Below are 22,584 nucleotides of genomic sequence, written 5' to 3'. Positions count from 1 at the left end.
ATCAAACCGCCTCAATGAAATCAAAAGCTGAGACACTGCAGCCATCACAAAAGATCTAAACAGGACCCTGGGACATCGTATGAAAAACTGTGGCAGGACAGAGCCAGTTTTGAAGTAAATAATGTGGGGTAATTCATCTCCACCCCTTCAACCTCCAAAACAGCAGTACCTGCTCTCAGCTCTGATTTACTCTCTGCTTTTCAAGAGACTCACAACCTTAGAAACCTTTACATTTTAAAACATATGCACAGACATTGTTTGCACTACCTAAATACCCACTTGCAGATGCTTTACCATAGTACAAAGCAACCGCAATGAAAAAAACCACAAAATTAAGTACACTGGGGACTAACAAAGAAAACAAAGAAAACTAGCCATGTAATCTCTTCCCACACTTCTTACCCAAATCTCCTTTGGCAAGTGGCATGGGACAGCCTATAAGGCTGAGCTCTTCTGCTTTGTACTGTTCTCTGGTGCCTCATGCAATTTCAACTGGGTGTACAGTGAAATACAAAAAAGCAATTCCTCACAAATGGGTAAGCAGATGGAGCAGTATTTGCTATCATAAGTGCTTTTATTTCCAAATGTTTTAAAAAAAAAAAAATTACCCACTGGCACAAAATGCACTATTGATCTGAAAGGACAGAGCAGATGGAAAAAAAGGTCTGAAGTCTCCTAGATTAAACAGGAATGACTGTGTATAGAAAGGAACTAAACTACAAAAATATTGGCCCTGTTGCTCAAAACAGGGCATTTTTCTCTCTCAAAAGTGAAAACACATCTGGTTCACTAATATGTGAAATAATTGTACCCCTGAAAACTGCAGGGGACTCTGCTGCAATTCTGCACTCCCTGGAACACAGCTACAAGGATTTTCTAAACCCACTGGTTGTACTCAGGATACAGCCCCTGCTGAAAATACAGGAAAAAGTAAATGTGTGTACATTAGCTGGCATGGAAAATATGCTTCATATTCTTCAGAGTTAGATTAATTCACAACCAAGTATTCTTGAGAAAAATGATCTTTACATACTGCTGGTACCTGTATGTTGCACCCTAGTGTTAAGGACACTATTTTAAAAATATTTCAAACTTTTCCCTAACATAAATCTTGTAAAACAATTAATTATTTTTCGTGTGTTAGAAAAAAGATCAGTCTGCTGTTCCTCACCTTATCAGTGTGAGCCTTCAAATGAATATTTCATGGACACTGCAACTTTTTCTCATTACAAAAGCAGAATTACACCTCTAGGAAGGGAACTGCAACAAAAGGTACTTGGATAATAAATACGGCTGCGAGTCTGGAAAGCTTTTGAGAATTCAAAGAACATTTGTGTACATAAACTGATGATTTATTGCCTGTGAAGAAAAATAATGTGAACTGTCAGTGATTCTGTTTATCCTTAATAAAAATTAGCAACTAAAAATAACTTCGAAATTGTGACTCAAATATCCCCACATGTAAAAACACATGCATTTGTAACATAAAGGTCTTTCTGCTTCACTTCAACAGTTTTTCCCAGTATACTGATACACTATTATACTCAATATTCTAAAGAAAAGAACCTTCTGTAAGCTGGTTTGCATATCCCTTCTATCAATTCATTCTGAAGTTCAGAAATACTTATGAGGAACCCAGTGCCACAGGACTTTAAAAGCTATCCTGGGAAATCACCTAAGTCTGCATGTTTGACAGCAGTTTCATCACACCCCAGCCCATTTAGTCTCTCTAGTCCTCCATTAGCTGCAGATGATGGTAGTTACGCATGTAGCAGCTTATCTGACTCCTGGAGCAACTAAACTATCCTTTGGTAGTTCAATTATCCATGAAAACATTTAATCCAGGTAATAATGTTCAATGTGCTCTTCTACATCCACTTACTAAAGTTTGTCCTATAAATATTGTGACGTTTCCTTGTTCAATATTATTGGTTTTTCTTAGAAAGGAAACTTTTCCTTCGCACCAGCAGATCGCTTGGAATAAAGAAACTTATTCTCAAATTCCCCACTGAAATGTGAGCGAGGTCAGGCCCGCCAGGTGCCTGGGTGTCGCTGTCTTTTTCTAAGCCTCCTTACAGATCGCTCGACACTTACACTATTGATTTTTATCCATTTCTTTCCATTTTGCTCCACACTCCCCTATAAGACTAACCACAATAGTTGGAGCTGCTGTTCTGTAATTGAAGACAGAAGAACAGATCAAACTCTGGGAAGGTGAGAGAACAGACAGCAGAAATGAAAGTGGTAAATCTCTAACGTTAAAATCTCCAGCCAATTAATCCCAGGGCATGTACTTGTTTTGGGAAAGTGAATCAGCTGTTGAATGATGATCTCCTGAGGTTATAAAAGCCAATTTTGGCAAAAGGCGGGGGGGGGAAGATTGCCACAGAGTGTCTAGGCTGACATCTAAGACTTAACTCTAGGCTAACCATTACATTGTCCCTGTTTCATCTACCATCAAAAAGACCTTGCATTTTCCAGAGTTTTGCTTCATAAGACTACAGCCTGGCAAAGAAAGGCATTGCACATTACCAAATAAGATAAATGCAGAATATACATGATAGGGAGGGGACCACTACTCCGTTATTTCAGTCACGCCTGAACCAGGTACACTGTTTTGGCAAGTAAAGGTGCAGATGCCAGATCCACCATAGCTGCCTCTGCATGTTACGCAGGACTCAAACAAGTGGAGAATCAAGTAAATGTGCTCAGAGGAAAAAAAAAACCATGCAGAGATAAGCTTTTATGGAAGTAATATCATCTCTCTGATTCTTCTTGATACACTGGGAAAAGAAATCTGCTGTCAGGTTGTTGAGAATAAGCAACTAGGACAAATGGCCAGTACTGCTTGTTTATTTTAAACAGATGCCTTCTACCATCATTTCAAAATGAGGAAGATAATCCTGTCTGTTCAGCCTTCTGTGAACAGAGGTTTAGACACGCTGCTGCACTATAATGTTAAAGGAAGTTGCTATCGCATATCTTTCTCAATTAACACTATTGCACAGATATCCCAAGGTAAGGCTACTTGGAAACACCTATTTAATGGATATATTCTTACATGTACGTCCAACTAATCACATTTTCCACTAAATAAATCTTCACATACACCAGTCCTGTTTGGGGGAGTTCTGCTCCTAAGAAAGACTGTGAAACCCAATGCCAGGATGTCAGCACACTCTACATCACGGACTCACAGCCTCCCCCCAAATCAGATGTAATGCAAGTCACATCAACTTCTGTTAGCACAGGTGGACTCAGACATGCCACAAGGTGCCCCAGGAAGATGCCCCACACAGCTGGTAAACCTACCCTTTTGCTCTTAAGAGTTTAGGCTGGCAAAATTGAGCTGGAATAAGTGAAATCTGCACCAGAAATAAGCTGTGGGCAAAGTCTCTGCATCAGTCAAAGCACTTCTCATACAGTCATGGCCAATCAGTAATCATGAAATTGTTGCCAATTCACAGTCTACTCCAAGCTCAATGGAGCCATTAACTAGCCCACAAATAGAGCATTATTTCTGGTGATCTTCATTAGGCACATCAGAAAACAGGAAAAATGTGGTGCTTCAAAACAAAACGAGGCAAAGGGGATAGCTTGAGACTGGACCAACATCTTGCTAATCTGGATGATGTATTTGAGAGTTTTTTCTAGTTTGGACGGTGGATCCTACATGCTAGGAATAAGAATAGTTACTTATCTGAACATGTAAGGAGAATAGCTTTGCTCAAGTTTAAGGTGATGATTTTTCTTACACAGAAGACAAAAACAGTCTTAAAAAAAAAAAGTCTCTGACCCAGCATGTGAACAGCATGTTAACAGTGAAATGATAGCATCAGGAAGAAAGTAAAGGAAATAACACACAGTTGGTTCAGCTGAAATAAAAGCTAGTTCAGTGGCTGAACTGCACTAATGCTTTCAAAGATTAGTACATTGCAAATGCATGTCTTCATTAGCGCTTACACACCATCCAAATACATAAATAAAGTGTCCTGCCTCTCTTCCTTACTCTGGCTCAGTCCTAGATTAGGATGCTGAAGTTGTAAATTCCAGAGGAGAACGCTTTGGGTCTGTAAATAAACCCGTGGGTTTGGTGCGATAGTAACAGCAGAGCACTCACGACGGCACGACAACCAAACTTGGAGGCCACCTGGAAGCTCGTCACAGCTGTTGTTTACTACAGATCTTTGCAGAAAAAAGCAGCTCAATGGGGAGCAGGGAGCTGAGGGTACGAAGACTTGGAGGAAGCGTGCTGGAGGGGCAGAGGGCACTGAGAAGCAGGGGAAGACTTCAGCTTGCAAAAATAACTGTGTGGTTTATCTACTTCTTTCAATAATAGTTCACTTTTGGGTTCTTTTCAAGCTCTCATTTCTTTATGACAGCTCCCACGTTTACGGATAAAGTCCTCTGGTGTCTCAGAAAACCACCCCTGTGTCACCCATTTAGGCAATGCTCATATCCCCTTCAGGAGCTGACATCATCCCACTCTCTTACCTTCGATTATTGACCAGAAAGTAAAGCAAACTCTTAACCAACTCTCCTAAAGTAAAAATCTAAATGATGCCTAAGCAGTGTGTCATTGTCATATGAAATAATGAGGTCAAGTCAAACTTTCTGCATCTTTCCTCCCCTCTGCTTGACCTCTATCTTCTACAAAAGCTATAGCCATGTCTTCACTCAGTTTCCAAGTCAGCCAAGCATGCAACTGGCATGCGGCTGTGGGGGAAACAGAAGCCCTCTGGGTTTTCTTACCAACGTACCAAACTAGTCAGAGCTGAACCACGTGGGATTCTTACTAGAATTTCTGGGGAAGAACTGGTTAACATCTCCTTTCCCCATTTTGCATTTACTAATTATCACTTCGTTTAGCCCTTATATTAGTGCAACAAAAAGCAGCTGTCAGGCCAAGCACGCATAGTCCAAGTGACCTTGTGTTCTTGTTCATGTTTACCACATAATCAGCAGGGAATTCCATTTTCAAAATACAAGACTTCATAATCCATTAGCACTAGAGATTGGTCCAGGGCTCTGGATTTACTGGTCACATGTACCAAGGAATAAAAATATGAGTGTACAGCTAGATTAATCTCCAGACCTGTAAAGCATCCCAACTCACCGTGCGTGCAGCAGTCTCATTCAAATTCACATATGAATATTAGCATCATTCTTAAAAGCTACTGCTAATACCATCCCCACAGTACATGTAGAAAAAATTAAATGCTACCTGCTTTACAACTCAGAAAGTATGGAGACACACAATAACTAACTCCACATCTCAGATTTTCCATTCGTTTCATAAATGGAACATAAGTACTGATGTTCTTATTAATACATTGACAACCCATATCTCTCCTAGCTATTTCTAAAAGGCAGGAATCACTTTCACTGCTCTTAATTTTAAATCAAAAGTCTTTAGCGAGTCCAAGCAGTTTAGCTCACCATCAAGTTCAATAAATCAGAGAAAAGAATCAATGGAAAGCATTTCAAAATGTAACCTTGGTAATGCACAAAATGCTTCCTCAGAACTTACGCTCATTTACTTTATTTGCTGCTTTAGAAACTGGAATATAACACATAGGGAGAAGGACATTAGCATCACGACATTGCATCTCCCGAGCCTAACATTGTATGTGCTCTCCTAGAAAGCACTTTTCGCAGTATGCTTTAAAAACCTGCAGCCTGGCAAGTTAGATGATTGAAAACTAATCATATTTCACGTTGACAAAATGGAAAATGGAAGTGTTCCATAGAAAATAATAATCCATATTTATTCTTTATGTCCATGCACAGCACTTTAAACGTAATTTGGTCCATGCTTTCCACTGATAAAATGAGAATAAACTCAATAGTGATATACAGCATCTGCCATTTGAAGAATCAACATTTGTCAGTGTTACCACACAATTTTAACTGTGGTCCTACACAGTTCTCCTGCATGCAACACTTAGACTGAAAAGGGCTATTACTCTACGTATCATTATGTGATATTTGTTGGCAAATACAGATTTTTGAGTGGCAACATCATTATTCAATATTTATATAAGTCTACCAGGATAAACAACCTCTGATTCATGTTGAGATAAAAAACTTCAAAATATTTTGCTGCTCATCTCAGTATGCTATAACTAAGATGTTTACTAGTTCTTATCCCAGCCTGATCTGAAAGGCATACCATTATCCCCACAGCTCATCAAAGTTCAAGCAGAAAAACCTTTGCTTTAGAACAGCCTCTCCTGGCAGCTGGGGGAATGCCAAACAGAGGATCATTCTCTGCTCTTTGTACATCTTCCCAAAATGCCAAGGACAGCCTGATTTTAAGTAAAGATCCTAAACTACTAAAGATTACACTCTCTAAACTTCTCAGTTTTCCTCCTGGTTGTTTTTTGAGTGAAAAAGAGCATTTCTTTCTCAGCTTCACTACCTCTTGCTGCTTATCTCCTACTTGAATCGAGGATGACCTTCCAAAAGTGGCAGTTGCCTGCTACAATGGCACCCAGCCATAAAATGCTGTTCAATTTCACAAGTTAAATAAGCATCAGACATGAAGTTCTGCTGAGGAAATAAAAATAAAAGCAGGGTTTTTATTCATAGGTTTCAAACCAATAAAGGAACATTCACCATAATGATATTAATGAAGACAATTTCTAAGGCAAGTACTCACTCCATGGCTGCTTTTTACGTTTTTTTCTTCACAGTAAGCATCCCAGGCCTGCATCAAACCATCAACTGTTCCAAAAAGGTCATCAAAAAAGCAGAGTTCAAGGATGAACTGGTTTCCTTTTCAACCCTACCTGAACCCTACCTGCTGTCACACATGGAAGTCTGCCCAAGCTGAACACTCAGTCTCCCTTGGAGCTGTGCACACCACCACATGAAGGCTGCCTCAAAAAAAAAAAAGAAATTCTACTACATGTAATCCACCAGGTCAATGTTTTGTTACTTACAAGGCACAGCATGGCGATAAAGGTTATCTCTAATAGTCTGCTGTAGATCGTGATCCGGCGATCCTTTCTGAAACCTCTGGTTGAGATAATGTCTCAGGTCTTTGTTCAGTCTGCTTCCTGCAAAGAAAAAACAGCCATTTATTTATTTCTAAATGCACACAATTAACATTTCCAATTCAGGCAAATGTTAGACTTCCATTCAGAGTCCCCTAAATTATGGCATGCTGACTTTATGAGCGGAGGCTCATCTTCCTCTACAAATGGCTAATTACCAAAAATAACTTGCTGTAAACAAGAGGTCTCTCTTGTCTCATAATGCATCTTTCTTCCTGTGGTGTTAAACAGATCATCATTCCCTTTTATCACTTATTTGTCTGAGCAAATGGAGAAAGACAGATGATGTGAAAAAGAAGAAAAATAATAAAGGTAGAGTATTGCTTTTGCAACTCACTGGAGGGTGAGCTGGGCAGACAGACAGAAGGCAAAGGCTGTTCCCATTAGGGGTACTAGTACAGCTGAACATGGCACAAAATTAAACAAGTTCTATACTTTGCACTGCTATCTACCCCAGCACACAGAAGTTAGGAAAGAATTGACTGAAGGAGTTAAGAGCACCCAAAGTCCTTAAAACCAACAAAATAATATCCAACACTTTTCACTTAAATCTATTTATTTCCCCATTCAGTTTTGAACACTTTCAGAAGCGTGTGAGAATAAAGATAAATGAGTTTAAAACAAAACAAACAAACAAAAAAAACAAAATCAAAGAAAAAGAAAAAGAAAAAAACCCCATAGTTGTTAATGAATATTGCTAGTTGCTGAACACCAAATCCTTTCCTGTAGCAGAACATATGAACTGGAGCAACCTAATGAAATCTTTTCTCAGGAATGAAATATTTTCAAATCTGGAATAACATTGACATTAATTTGACTGAAGAGCAAAAACAACCCTGCAAGAACATACAGAGAACAGGGATAGAAACTCTTCAGTTATAAAAAGAAAAGAAAAAAAAAAACACTGGAAAAGCTTCAGAGAAATGCGACCAGGATGACCAAAGTCTGAAGCAGTTGCCAGACAAGGACCAAGAGAGCGGGCGGGGATGCTGCAGCCTGTTGCGGACACCAGTCTCCAACATGCCCAGAGGGCAGGTGGGGACTGGCTGCTCCCTGCCTCTCCCAACACAAGGACTAGGAGACACCAACAAAAGCTAATGGGAGCTTGGTTCAAAACCGCGCAACGTGGCAGTAGTTCACCCAGGCTGTGGCAGATCTCCTTGCTGGAGAGCACTGTGGGTGAAGAAGCTTTTTGAGGGAGCCTCATCAAGGAGCAGGAGGAGACTGGAAAAGGAGAGACTATCAGGGAGAGACTGGAAAAGCATTTGGAAGACAGACCCATTGGAGGTTGCAAAAGGGGGTGTAGGAAATCCCTTGAGCTGAAAATGAATTGCTGGTGGCTGGGAGATCCGGAAAAGAAGTCAGGGAATGTCAAATATCTTGCTCTTTTCCTTTCCTTTACTAGGCATCTTATTTATGGCCACAGCTGGAGCCAGAATGCTGGGCTACATGGACCTTGGGCTGAACCACTGCAGCTGTGTTTCTATGGTCTTTTATAATTTGCATTATGATTTTTTGGATTGTGAATATGTAATGCAGAGGTCATCTCAATACTTGTTGACACTGAACATAGCACCACAGTTGCAGATTCCTGGCTGGAGCCTCTAGGAATCACTGCAGAACAAATCAAGAATAATAATACTGCAATGGAGTACAGTTGGACAGTGGGTCTGGGAGGCAGCAGCAGTACCAGACAAATGAGAAAAAGAGTGCAGACCGTTAAATCACCATGGACAGGAGCAGCCTATCTGCCTAATGCAGTCCTGCAACATTTTAACAGAAATCTTAGTTTAAAAACAAAACTAAACACAAAAACCCCTAGTCTGAAATACTAAGCCAAATTCTAAAAAATAAACAGGTGATTTGTATTTAGGTTTTCCAGACAGCTTTTTTTTTTTTTTTAAGATTAATTTTCCTATTGAATAAAGGAAGGCTTAGGCAGCAGGCCCAGCTATTAAAAGAAGGAAAAATTTTAAAGACCAAGATGCTCATTACAGAAATGGCTCAAACATCAAAACTGAAATTAAGGCAGATAAAACTGGCTCATCACACTTTCCTGAGTTAGCCCAGCAACACCCCTCCAAAAGCAGATTATCAACCCATTTTCTAACAAATGGTCTCTGGTTATTACACTATAAAAATGGTTTCCCACATAGGAGGCACTTAGAGGGCTTGGTAGACCTGTGGGCTACAGTTTTCCAATTTCAGAGCTGACCTTCCAAACTCCAGATGTTTGATTTCATACCACATCGTTTTACTCCAGAGGGAGACTGGGCACAAAAAAAGAGCATCTGCTGAAATAATAAAGCTCTTTCTCTTTTAACTAAACAGTCCTTATTTTTCTTTGCACAAGAGATAGTAAGACAAGGTGGTTTCTCATAGCAAAAAGAACAAATATGACAGTTTGGACATAATGCAAAGGCTTATTCCAGTGAAGAAATTAATGCATTGAACTGCATGTATCATATATCATAGGCTTTATCCGGAAATACTGTGTGATCCATGATTCAATGATTTATGTCACAATAATGTCTAGAGGTGAAAAAGCTCTGCTGAGCTAGGGCTTGTTTGACCACAGAAAATATGCAATTTACTGATGATATCTGCTTTTAGCTTCCCTCTGTGCCCATTCCATCTAGCATCTCAGTCTATTACAGCCCCCGCTGGAAAGTTTGGTTATTTGGTTTATGCAGTAGCTGGGATTTCCCAGCTGAGTCGCTGATGCACTAGCCAAGATGGCAGTTGCAAAAACAGGGGCTATAGCAATACTTACACTCACATGATTGTCCCCTTGGGGAGCTCACAGTGATGCTCATTTCTATTACCTTTATTTTAAATGGGGAGAAAAAAAAGGAAAAGAGAAAAAAGAGAAAGAAGAGAAAAAAACAAAAAACCCCGCTTGCTAAGCCACATTTTGTTGCTAAATTCCAGAAAATTCTTGGTGGAAATAAAGACTTCTTGCAGCCCTGACGATCTTGGCTCAGCAGCTGCTGAGACCACAAGCTGTGGACAAAAGCAGGCTCACCCCATGCAACTCACTCCAGAGCATGGAAGAAGAAAATGAGCTAACACAGAAACTAACACCATGTTCAAAGCTGCCAAAAGGATCCATCCTGGAACATGCTGGATTCTTCACCATTTGAACTGTTTCAATCCACTCTGATTATCTTTTCCAAAAATCTCCTCAGACTTTGAGAGGGCATGTGCTCGATAATTGGAATTATTTAGTAGATTCTAGTGCTAGATGCAAGTTTATGAACTCTGATAAATTCTTTTTGAGCCTGAAATGTATGCACCTGCAATTGCTGAGAATCTGAAAGATATGCCAGTGACATTTCAGCAACCTCCTGTGTGCAAATTATAGCAGTAAAATTCATCCTGATCCTCAGGGGCACCCCTTGCTTGTGCACGCTCCTTCTGAAAATGAGTCTCACCCTCTGATGGCTTCTGTCCATACACCAACCACCACCAAGCTGGGTTGAAGGGCAGGTGCCCAGAACCACCTGATTTTATGCAAAAGTCCTTCCTTTGTAAAGTCTAATTCTATGCGTAAATTGTGCTCGAGAAAATACCTGGCTCCTGTTTCCTTAGAGATGAGCTGTGTTAACTAGAAGTATACTACTACCCTTCAAAATACTCCTCTGTTCTCAAGGAGTTTGGATCTTACATTTACTCTTTTGAGTCCTTTTCTTTTCTTCTCTGCTAAAAGCATGTAAAGAGATCCTACAGTGATAACAGCAGAGGAACAAAAGATGCAAGCCAGAAACAGCGGTTTCCAAACCGGAGGATACAGGTCTTATGAGCCAGTGCTCAGCTCTTCCCTCCTGCTGGCCAGGATATGTTGGAAATGCATTTATTTGCACACAGAAAAATCACCTTGTTATTTCTGTAATCAAAATTAGGCTGATATATCTAGCTTTAATAAATCAGACATAAAAAATGCAAAAAGAAATTCTTCCGTACTAAACTCACCAAAATTCATATTTTAAAGTTTTAGAAGTAAAGCATGTTCAAAGACTGGTATTTGTTGTTGCAACAGTTTCCTTTCTTTTTTTTCCGCCGCTGAATGAAATCAATGCTTTTCTTTATGTGAAGATACAGTCAGAGAACCAACTTCCCACTGCTTTGCTCCCCTTTGTACTACTCCAAATCTGAGATGTTTCCATCTTATTATCTGAATCCTTTTTTACTTTTGAATGAAACAAAGGGCAACTCACTGAATGGCTCATTTTCTCAATTATTCTTAATTATTATATTGCATTTTAGAGTAGGTCAGTTGTCCTCCCAAACCATTACATGATAACAATATCTTAGTAGCAAAAACAAACCCCAAAGGGGAATCAAAACATCTCTCATAGAAAAAAAAAAAAAAAGTATTACTGACACACAGTTTTCTGAGAAACAATAAACTGTGCTTGTCAATTTTGTGGAGATAAATACGTAACCTAGATGTTTTTGTGATTAACGAAAAATATTGGCTGTTTCTAAATACACTTCTTTCAAACCCTCAATCCTCTGTCACACATTTGTCCTCCAACAGTTACCTAATATTAAAGTCACTAGAGAAACTATGCTTTGAATTATGCTCTGATGCTTAGTGCTACAATTTCCAGTTTCTGCAGGGGAGAAAGCTGCATACAAGATCATCTAACACTGTCTTTGGTGCATAAGAACATCCATCTCTTCCAGAGCACTACCACTAGCAAGCAGCAGTGCAGACCTGGGGGGCTCAAAGCCTCATGCCTTATTGACATACCGGCTTCCAATGAGGAAAGCAGACTGCACAAATGACCAAGCAAAACCTGAATTGTTTCAAGAAAAAGCTGAGCGTGAACACCGCAGGGCTGACAGCACCTTCTGCCAGCTAGTAGACAGTCTATGCCAGAACTGTGCAGTATGTATATTCTGAAGATACATTTTGAACTCGTTTTATGCATTTGGAAACTATCATTTTATACTTCACATTTATATTATTACTGCAGCTGTTTTATCCCATTTATGTTTTGAGATGGTCATAGATAATCCTGATAAACAGCTACACTCTGACAGAGCCTATAGATGCTTGCGCAAAGAAGGGTCAGGGTCAGGGTCAGGCCCGGGACACAGCGGTCTCTGACCTATATTACACTCCTATAAGCAGGTTTACAGTAGTATATATTTTTGCTTTACTCTTCTTTGGGAAGGCTACATTCACAGTGACTGATAGTATCTGAACTGGAAAAATCCATTCTCCATCCCTGAATTGCAGCAGAATCCCCCTTCTCTTGACTGGATCTCCATTTAAAGGCGTCTTCAGCAGAGGGATTCTCTGTGGGCAGACAAAGACCATTTCAAAACAACAGGGCCATGAAGCAATGAAAGGTTAAAGGCCTCGCTAAAGGGATAAAAGTGCAATAGAGTCATCTGGATTAAGACTCTCTCTCGCCGCCCTGATGTCTACATTGAGAGGGAAGGATTCCATTTTTTAAAGACACAAAGATTGCACATGTCGGATTTGCAGTATAAACCCCTGATTATAACATACTGTCTTTCATCTGAAGATCTCTATCTGAAGGTACTTAACAAACATTAATAAGTTATCATGGTTGGCAGGGTTTTATTTCTGTGCTACAAAATGCAGAATTTCAGATAAGGGGAAAAAAAAAACCCAAAACAAACAAAATCAAAAAATCCCGCACTTGTTTAGAGGCACAAGCAGAGAACCTGCAGCTCACATTTTCTAAAGCAGTGAGTGGACGTGCAATCTCAGTTGACTGGCCTTACAGCCTGGGTGACTTCAGTTGTGCTCCTTTCTCCAAGGCTGCTCCTCTACCCAACAGACCGGCCTCAACACAAACTCATCTATAATTAGAGTCAAAATAGCTCCCCTTAATTGTAAAGTGTTTTAAACCCATCATCTCCCTTACAGAACTCACCTAGTTTTTTTTAAAGAAATGTTAAAATATTAATAAAGTAACTAGAGACAACTTCTACATCTATTGTTAAATTCTTACTAAAAAGAAGGGTGTAGACAGGGCTCCTGGGAAGCAGAACCCACTTCTTAAAACTCTTCTGTACAGCACTTGGCACAACAGTAGTGCCAGGGCATCACCACTAATGCTTGCAATGGATTTTCCTGAAGTCCTCGCGTAAAGGCGGCCCTGATACTCACACATATATTTTATTAATGTCTGGAGAGATTCATATTCTATTTCTGGATCAATTAATATAATAATTTTCATGGCAAGGTCCAGGAGGCAGCAGCCCATCTTAGAAGGCAAAATGAAGGCTGGGTAGATTTTTATCATTTAACAAGACTGCGCAAATATTCCTAATCCCAGCAGTTGTTACACAAATGATAATAGTTTGTGCTATATCATTTCATTCTGTCCCATCCTTGTCTTCCAGCTGCTGTCCAAAAGTGATTATAAATAATGGGGCTATAAAAGCCATTCAATAATTAGAAGATTCATTGGCCATATGCCACCAGTGACAAAAGAGAGTGATTTATGTACGATGAGTCTGTCACATCTGCCAGATCACAGTTGCATTACGCCTGTGGCTTTAAGGTCACAGTTTAACACTGTTCTAACGGCCATTTGTCAAGGGGGTGCTGGGGAGAAGAGGTGAAATACATCATGGTTTTGTTTGCTTTCTTGTTTTAACTACTAAGTAAATAAGTAAATAAAGTCCAGTACCTATGTTTGTTATTTCATGTCTCCTGTGAGGTCAAAGACACAAGGATACAGAGTAAGACAGAAAACATTCATCATGGTTGGCCGGAGTTCAAATAAGATCACAAAGCAAAAACATCCCGTTTAAAAGCCTTAAGTATTCATGTGGCTTCTTAAATTCAATATAATCTAAGCATGTTCTGTCCTCCAGCCACCCATGAAATGAAGGCACCTTGTTCACCTACAACATGTCGGTAAATTAATTGCTACTACATTTTCCTAACACAAGTAAACTTAAAACCCTTTTATGGCTCAGTGTGCTAAAAAGATATTTAAACATTGCCATAGGAGTTTAGCTTAACAACTAACATGGCTCAGCAGACACCTGATTTGATTCCAATTCTGTTTTCTTCTCTTTTTTCCCCTCTATTAAAAACAAACAAAAAACACCAATGAACTTTTATTGCTGGGTACAAACCAGTCCCATGAAGTCCAGATGTTTGGATGTCCCCAAAAATACTTCAATAGCCTTGCCTGTCATTGTTAATGATTGCTTCCATACCAATTTGGAGAGTCTTGACAAGAAGTACTGATCTGAAGGTACAAACTGGATATTTGTTGGAAATGCTACATCCAGTCCCAATCAGTATATTACTTTAATTCCTACCAGCCTGCTATATAGCCAGACTCCAGATAGATGAACTGCTCAGATCAGAGCCTAGACATTTCTGTTATTCTAACAAATCCATACCACAACCAAAGCAAAATGACTGCCCATCCTTTACCTACCTTCCTGAAGTAAAACATAAAATACTTCCCAATTTTTATGCTTTAAAACCCCCTCAGAACAACAAAGCCACATCCATTGCAAAATCCCTCCAGCGGAAGGAAATTATGATAAGCTGGAGGGTTATGATGTAAAGAATTGCACAAAGTTACAGGATGAACTACCTACACAGCAATAAAACTCAACTTTGATGGAGCATGGTTAAGACTTCAGCAGCAGCCTAACTGCTGAATCAGCAGAGAGCACTTCAGTGCAGCTAGTAATTCCTGCCTGGAGAATGAATAACACTTGTTACTTTATTACTAACAGAACTTCTTAAAATATTATTTTAGGTGTAAGTTGTGAATCTGAACGGAAACGTATTCACTCAAAACTTTCACATCGTGTTCAGAATCAGGAGCAGGCAAGAGCTTTCTTGGCACAGTACCTTTTGGTATCGCTCTCAATCTGCATGGGTGAATGAACCAGCACTGAAGTGGTAATTCAGCATTTGCTGCTACAGAAATGCACTTAACAGATCATAAATCCCCGGTGAAACTATTCTACGAGCACCTAACCTAATCTACTGTATTTGCAGGGTGTTCCACCTTATTTTCGGTGCATTAATAGTGATTCATATTTCTAGTGTAAATTTAAACAAATAGTCTTTCAGCTGAGAAGCGCCAAAAAAACCCACAGAGCTCAAGCTTGGAGGTTGAAAAGCAAAAATATTATCATTTATACACCAGGCCTGAAAATTTTGAACGCTTGTGACAAATACACTTCTGTTGACCATAGCTGAATTCAGATCAGCGATGCCAGCAAATGCAGCAGGAAGACCAGCCTTTCTCTCCCATTGGCCTTTTCAAGTTTCTGGTGCCCTCAAGTTTCAGCCTTGAATTTCTTGAAGCTCCTGGAGAAGAAACCTTCCTTCACCCTCTGACATCCTTGCAGCCCAGAACAACCCTGACCTGAGAGAGAGGGAGGCCACGCAGCCACAACGGCATCCCAGGAAGGGGAGCGTGGTCTGTCATGAATGGTGCCTGCAGGAAAGCTATCAATTACTATCGTGTTTGGCAGCAGGATATCCTATAGGTCTGGCTAACACTGACAATCCTCCCAAAGAACAAGAAAAAATGGAGAAGTAAGAGTCTCACAGCATCATTGCAGGCAAATACATCCTGAAGCTTTAAGCCACTACAGTATTAAAATACCTGCCAATTCAAGCTCTCATTTTGTGAGGAGAGCTTGAAGTGGAGAGCCTGGATAGGCACAGTTCAGTCATCCGAGAGCTACTGCATGAATGATGGTAGAAATCAGATCTTTCTACCTCAAGAAAAAAATATTTTATTATTTTCTTCCTCAAAATACCAAGGTTTGAGTTTGGTTTTTTTAAGACCATTGTTTAACTACATCTACAGTCCTGGATCCCTTCTGTGTCTGAGCAGGCCAAGTTGTCCACAGTGTTGGTGGGTGACACAAACTGCTGGGGGTTGCTAAAGCTGTGTCCACACAAAGGAAAAACCTGATTCTGTTGATCTTTGGCACAGCTTTGCCACAAGCTGCAGCAGGTTTCCATGCAGAGGGGTCCTACCCTTAAAGTAAAGGCATGAGGAAGAATATGAGGACATTTTCTGCTCTTCTCTTCTTAAAGCATTTGGTATCTTCTGTGTCCATATGGAGCCTATAGCATCATGACACTGAATAAAAGGTGACATTTCTCCAGAGAAAGCAGCAACTGTACCTGCCCCAGGGAAGTCTAGAAGGAGGGAAAATCTAATACATGTGAGGGAAAAATATGGGCAACCGAAAGCATGCAGCTCAAGCAACAAGATACCTGTGATGAACAGAAGAGGGAAAAGAAAGGTCAGCAGTATTAACGACTGTTGGCCATAGATACCTCTAACGCATTTGAACTGGTCAGGTACAGAGCTTCAGAAACATGGCTTTACTGCATCCATATGGGTGCTGGCGGATGTAGAGCCAGCCAGGGTGCTTCTTGCCTACAGCATAGTTAATCATGAACCCAACGAACTAAAAGATGGAGATTAACCACTACTACTCTGCTATTGACCCAGAGGAGTCTTCTTTTCTTCCCTCATGCTGCTTTCAAGAAATGCTGCAAGCTCTTGCCTCAGCTTTTTGTTTTCCTTTTTCACTTTGAAGAACCCACAAACACAAGGCAAGGAGGGAGCGCAGACTCTCAGGTGGTCTCTGGGAATGACAGCAGAGCACAAGGTGTGCCAAGGTGAGAGAAGGGACCTGCTGGGATAACAAATGCAGAATGTTTTCCTACTAAAATGAAAAAATCTCCAAGATAAACCGTAACACTGATTAACAGCCACACATGCTATAAGGTTTTCACAGGAAAGCTTGGGGAGGTAGGTGTGCAAAGAACAAAGTAATGCAACATCCTCTAGACTTGTTTTCAATGAAATCTGGATTAGCATCATGCTAAATACTTTAGACAGTTCTGTGGCCAGATCAGTGTTGAACTAGAGGCTTAAGTTAACTGGCTGACAATCAAGCTGTAACATTAAAGCCATGTCCATAAATGCTTCCTCTTGGCGGTGACCTTAAACCAAGCACCCAGAGCAAAGCCTCAGCTCTGCAAAATTTTACAGAAAGCCAGACCCAGAGGTCTAACTTAGGGAAGCAGAGACATTCCTCCGAGGAAGGCATTTTGTCTTGCACACAAAGACACTGCTGTATTGGGGCTTTTTGTACTGTGTGTTCCAGCAAGGAAGAGCTATGAGGAGTAAGAAGCGGTCATTAGTGGCAAGAATCGTTGATGTTGCCACGTAGGCTTTAAAAAAAAGTAAGAAAGAAAAGAAAAAACCTCCTACACATCCGAAGTGAATGCAGAATGAAATCATTGTAAGAGAGTGGCATGGGATGCAGCCTCTTTCCATGAGCGGCTCTGAAAGATTCAGGCTGAGTGGCTCACGCCCTGTCTCCACTAAGCCTTTCCATCAATGAACACAGACTGGGCTACGTGAGCAACCCACTCTTCCGGTAATACTTCATCAGGAAAGCACAGTCTGCATGGGAGCCGCATAACAGCATTTGTCACTGACACCTACTCTGTAAAACTGTGTTGCATGAAGCAACCTGGATAAGGGAGTGTTGTTTCTTTTCCTTTGCTCAGACTCAAAGCTGCCAGCGAGTCTTTCCTTTTCTGGGATGCAGGGAGGGCTTACAGGAGGCAGCAGAAGCAGGGCAGAGGGCGAAGAAGAAAGTCTAGGTGGAACAGTAAGAACAGGAACATCAAGGTGAAAAGCACTTGCAGTCTTTCACTCAAAGGCAACGACCCGTTTCTGGAAATTAGATGCATATCTCTCTCTCTCCTGAAAGGAGTTACCATATGTTCGAAAAGTAGGATATAATATTTGAGCTGTAAAAGCCAAATCAGCTTGAGAAACAGACGGCATTACAATGCTTTAGCAGCACAAGCTCCACATAACAACATGCCAACAAACTCATTTTCTAGAATGGCACTAGGAAAATATTTGCAAAATCTGAAACCCATTCCCTAAATACAGCATTTGATTCTTCCAGAAAAGTGGGAAAAAAGTGACATACATGCCTGTATTCAGGAGTTTTGAGTAGCTACTCATGTTCTTTGGGGTTTTTTTGCTTGCTCTTCTCTTTAATTTAAGCACGGGTAGTGGGTTTTGGTGCTTTTTTTTTTTTAAACATGACCTCAGACTCCTTCAGCAGTCAAGCTAAGTCCCTTTTCATCCTTGTTCTTCCTTGATTGCTGGAGGGACAAACTCCCATTGCCCAGCCAGGTCACCTCTGAATACTAATCACAGCCTTATTGTTTTTCGCTCTGCCCTCACTGGCTCCCGGGCATATGTCAATATTAACGGCCTGATTTCCAGAGTACTGAATACATAAAATCTGATGCTGAGAACCTGTGGTGGTCAGGCCATAAACACACACTAAATGCAGACATTGTCAGAACACTAGAATTTTGATGCTGCTTTTTTTATTTTTATTTTTTTTTTCTCACAAGTATCTCTATCAGACAGAAAATGTTGGCCTTCTTGGAAGAAACCAGCTAAAAATCACAATGTGTCCACTGGAAGCTCTGTCCAAAGCACGTGCCGACTGACAGCCCATTCTCCAGCACAGCTGGATGATGCACACTCAGGTGTACCAGTGTCTCACCAAAGAAAAACAAATATTTTTTTTCCTCTCTCCAATATATTTATTTACACAGAGGGCTACAGGTTAATTTTCCAACCTGCTCTAGCAATTTCCTAGAAACAAGATCTGCCAAGAAACAAAACCAGAAACAAGACTTGCTGTGGTCTCGCAGTAGCAAGTAAAGGTCCTGTTCCTACTACGTTTTTTTCAAAGAGCACACAACTAAGCTTAACCTGAGATGGACCTGCTTTTTTTTTCTTTTTCATATATAGTTACACATTTGTGGACATACAAAAGAGACACCAAACCACTAACATCCAGGGCATAAAGGAAGCACACAGGCAGCAACACTTTGTGATTTAGAAAGTCAGACTCTCAAAGATGAAAATAATTATGAGCTAAATCTGTTGGGGAAAAAAAAACTTTTAAACAGAAAAATGTGTATAACAGTTGGGAGTTGTTGAAGCACACTTTACAAAAGGCACAAAAAGCCACAAAAATTGAGTAAGAAGGTCACACTGGTTAAAAAACCAACCTGGTTTATAGGGAAAGTGACTGCAGCTTTTTTTAATTTCATACTGTAGACAAGGGGAAAACAAGATCTAAGAAACTGGACTAGCTCTAGCTAATTATTCTAACTCCAAATATTTTTGTTTTATTTTCTGTCTACCATTGGAACAGTTTTCTGATGAGTGGAGGGTATTCTTCATCCCTGGAAAATGTTACAACATGATTGGATGTTTTTCTTGAAAAAATATGTTCAAGTTTAAAGTGGAATTGATTCAAACTAGTTCTATAATGTCCTGAGCTATTACTTGGAAATCTAATTTAGAAAGACAGTGCTGAACAGGCAGGTAAAGGATCTGGAAGAATGGGAGATCCAACAGCAATTTAAAAGTGTTCAGAGCAAAATGATGCAATGAGCTAAATCTTTTCAATTGCTCAGTTGACCCAGAACCTATGCAAGTTCAGAAAACCTCACTGGTAAAAGGAAAGCGTTAACGTGCCAATTCTGTTGTAAAAGGAATTCAATACACAGTATTGTGGGCCTCCTTTTTGTGGAAGAAATGGAAATGAAATTCTAAAATAAGATTTTAAAGCACTAACAGAATAAATTAGTTGGCTGGAGCAAGCAAGAACTATGGCAGGCCAGTTTGTTATGAGTTTTGATAAAGTACTACCGTATCTTATTGGCAAAACTCAAATTGTCAGCTAAAGTAAAGTGAACAAGGGCAACTTTGCTGTTAGCTGTTCCACATACAATCACATAAAACAAAAATGCTCTGATTCTCGGGACTGCCTCTTCCATGTAGAACAACCCTTGTCTTCTGTAACCACCACGTTAAAGGCCGGTCAATAACAGCAGCTAAAATATCGAAAAACTCGCATTCAAAAGCAAAAACCAAATGAGCTTGAACAGCTTTGGTCTCCAACATAAATTTAATACCTCATATAAAGCAAGTTTGGCAATTAAAAAAAAAAAAGTACATGAAAAAGCTTACTAGGTTCTGTAACAAACATTTTTTTTTTTTTTGCCTTGGTCTCAAAGTCTTGTTTTCTTAATGTGTTTAGGAGTGCCTGTATCATGTTTCTGTCACCCTAACTTTTCCCCCCAAGAAACAAATATGAATATTACAGATGGTAAAAACCACATTTTCTCAAACAGGAAATAAATGTTTATATATGGCATATAGCAAAATATATATTTCCAGAGACAATAGCTACAAGATTTCGATTTATTAGTGCAGGGCAGGAATTTTTAATGGAAAACACATTTTTGGGGATAAGAATTTTAATTACAAAGAAACAGCATACAAATGGCTCCTTCAGATGTAAAGCAGAGCAGTTCTGCAACTGAATCAAAAGGACGTGGTCTCTTTTGGTGAAAAATAGAATATTGGAATAAACAGAGGAAAGCTCGACTCGAGTGTATGGCAGGTTAGACATTTTCCATGGAATGCTTTTGATCACAAAATGGCATTTGTCAAAATGAAGACATTCTGCAGGAACGTGACATTTCTGCAGAAATCAGACATAGCTCTGATGGTGCCTTTTCAGATAGTGCCTTAGCTTGCCAGGCTACCCTGATCCTGGCCACCGGTTCAGAAGTTTCCAAGCCCTTCTGCTCATATGCCTCGTATCTCTCTCTTTCTTACAAGCCTTAGAAAACACATGCTGCAGGAATAAAAATTAGCATGCTAATGCAAAAGTGGTGGTTTATGAAAGGCTACCGATACCCAGGTTAGATCTTCATATCGCAAACAAAAAGGGAGCCAAAGCACGAGTTCAGTTCCGAAAACACCAAAAATTGGCACCTCCAGAATGAAGTTTCACAGATTCTGGTTTGGTAGAAAAGGAAATACAGACTTTTTTGGCTGCTCAGTTAGGCCCAAGGGAGGCCTTTGTTGTGTGAGCATGTCCACTTAGCTGCAGGCATCTCACACTAAAAACAATTAACTGGAAAATAGAAGACCAGAAGTGGTCAAAATAACAGTTTTCCAGAATTTGAAGTGGAAAGAAACACTGGTTTCATTCCCATTACATTACTGTTGCCAGCGGCAGGTCTTGGTGGCTTTCTCGTATATCCACAATGAATGGCTTTTGTGAAAGATTAACAGGAAAAGCAGAGATGAAATGTTTAATTAGGCTTTGCTGCTGGCTTTGGCTTTGTGGGGTTTTTCCTGTTTTGCAGGATGCAAGTAGACCTGACCATGCTTTATGCCCATTTTTGCCCAGTAAGCGTCGGCTCTCCAGCCTCACATGGTTCTAACCAATTTGCAGTTCTGCCAGGAAATCTGCATGCTCAAGCATCAGCTTTACTGTCATTGCCATTAAAACCAACAGCCACTTTATTTTTTAAATTATTTTGTTAAGCATTTTGATGACCCAGCTAGACAACACAAGATGCAATAGAAAACAATAAAAATCCCCATTAAGTGTCTAAATACTAATTCTTCCTCCTTAACTTTTTATTCTTATTATTTTGCAGAGCTCTCCTTGTACTTTCTCAGTTGGTTTGCTAACAAACATTTTTCAGCCCCACTTAATCAAATGCATTTGGATGGAGGTCTCTCATACTGATTCTGAAATGGGAAGCTCTAATCAGCTTAGCCGCAAATTCATTTTACACTTCTCTCGCTTCTGGGAGTGTACAAAGCTCTAAAAGTCTTGCAAAGTTGAAAGACTTTTTAAGTAACACAGGTACACTGGAGCCCCTTGCACTCCATCTACTACTGGACGGGAAAAATATTTTGGAGAGGTCTAAACTGATCTAGCAAGAGATGCAAGGAAGCACAGTATTGGCCTTGTATTTCTGCTGAGTGAATGTCACTGCGGTTTCTGCTCCTATGTTACTTTGGAAAGCTCCACTCATTAAGTCATTGGGAGTTTTTCTGCTGACTTAAAAGGACTTTGGGTCAGGACCTCCCAGCTTGGCCAGAAAAGGTGTCAGACAAATAGCATGCAAAGGAATAGCTATTTATCAAAGGAGCAATCCAGAATAGTGCCCTGTTCCCACTTGAACACAGTCCCACTTTCAGAGTCTGAATCAGGGTAGATTAACAAAAGGAGGAACTTTGGAAGACAGGGGTTTTTTTTTTAATAAAATCAGTTTTGAACATAATGCACAACAGGCATCCAGGAACCACAGATGAACAGTTCACATGGGGAACCCAAAATCCGAAGTCTCCTCCAGACAGGAGCCGCATCACTGTCTGCAGCTTTGTGCCAGTCACATTCCCCTGCTAACAAGCCCCGTGGTGAGGCCCTCAGTTTCCTAGAAATAAACCCTGTTTCTGAGCAAGTCCAGCCAGGCTGGCCTGGTAAACCTACCGTCTTTGACGTGTTGTGTTTTTGCATACTTCTATCCTGGGAGTTTTAAAATTATATGCCTAAATATTAATTCATTGGTCTAATTTCACATTTCTTTGGTTTTAGTCTTCCCTTTAAGACACAG

At 40.1% G+C, this 22,584-nt stretch overlaps 1 protein-coding gene across 22 annotated transcripts in view; it reads right to left on the bottom strand.

Annotated features, from left to right (window-relative positions):
* The window catches only part of MAGI1 (membrane associated guanylate kinase, WW and PDZ domain containing 1), a 361,904-nt gene that overhangs the window by 168,325 nt on the left and 170,995 nt on the right, over positions 1-22,584 (bottom strand). For all 22 annotated transcript variants that reach the window (XM_075513672.1, XM_075513674.1, XM_075513675.1 and 19 more), the window contains exon 2: positions 6,945-7,061. In XM_075513672.1, coding sequence (XP_075369787.1) covers positions 6,945-7,061 — 117 coding nt within the window. The remainder of the gene's footprint in view (positions 1-6,944; positions 7,062-22,584) is intronic.

This window comes from Mycteria americana, chromosome 11 (assembly GCF_035582795.1).
Source record: "Mycteria americana isolate JAX WOST 10 ecotype Jacksonville Zoo and Gardens chromosome 11, USCA_MyAme_1.0, whole genome shotgun sequence".
Lineage (NCBI taxonomy): Eukaryota > Metazoa > Chordata > Aves > Ciconiiformes > Ciconiidae > Mycteria > Mycteria americana.
Note: the sequence above shows the minus strand (reverse complement) of the source record. Positions and strands in the feature narration are given on the sequence as shown.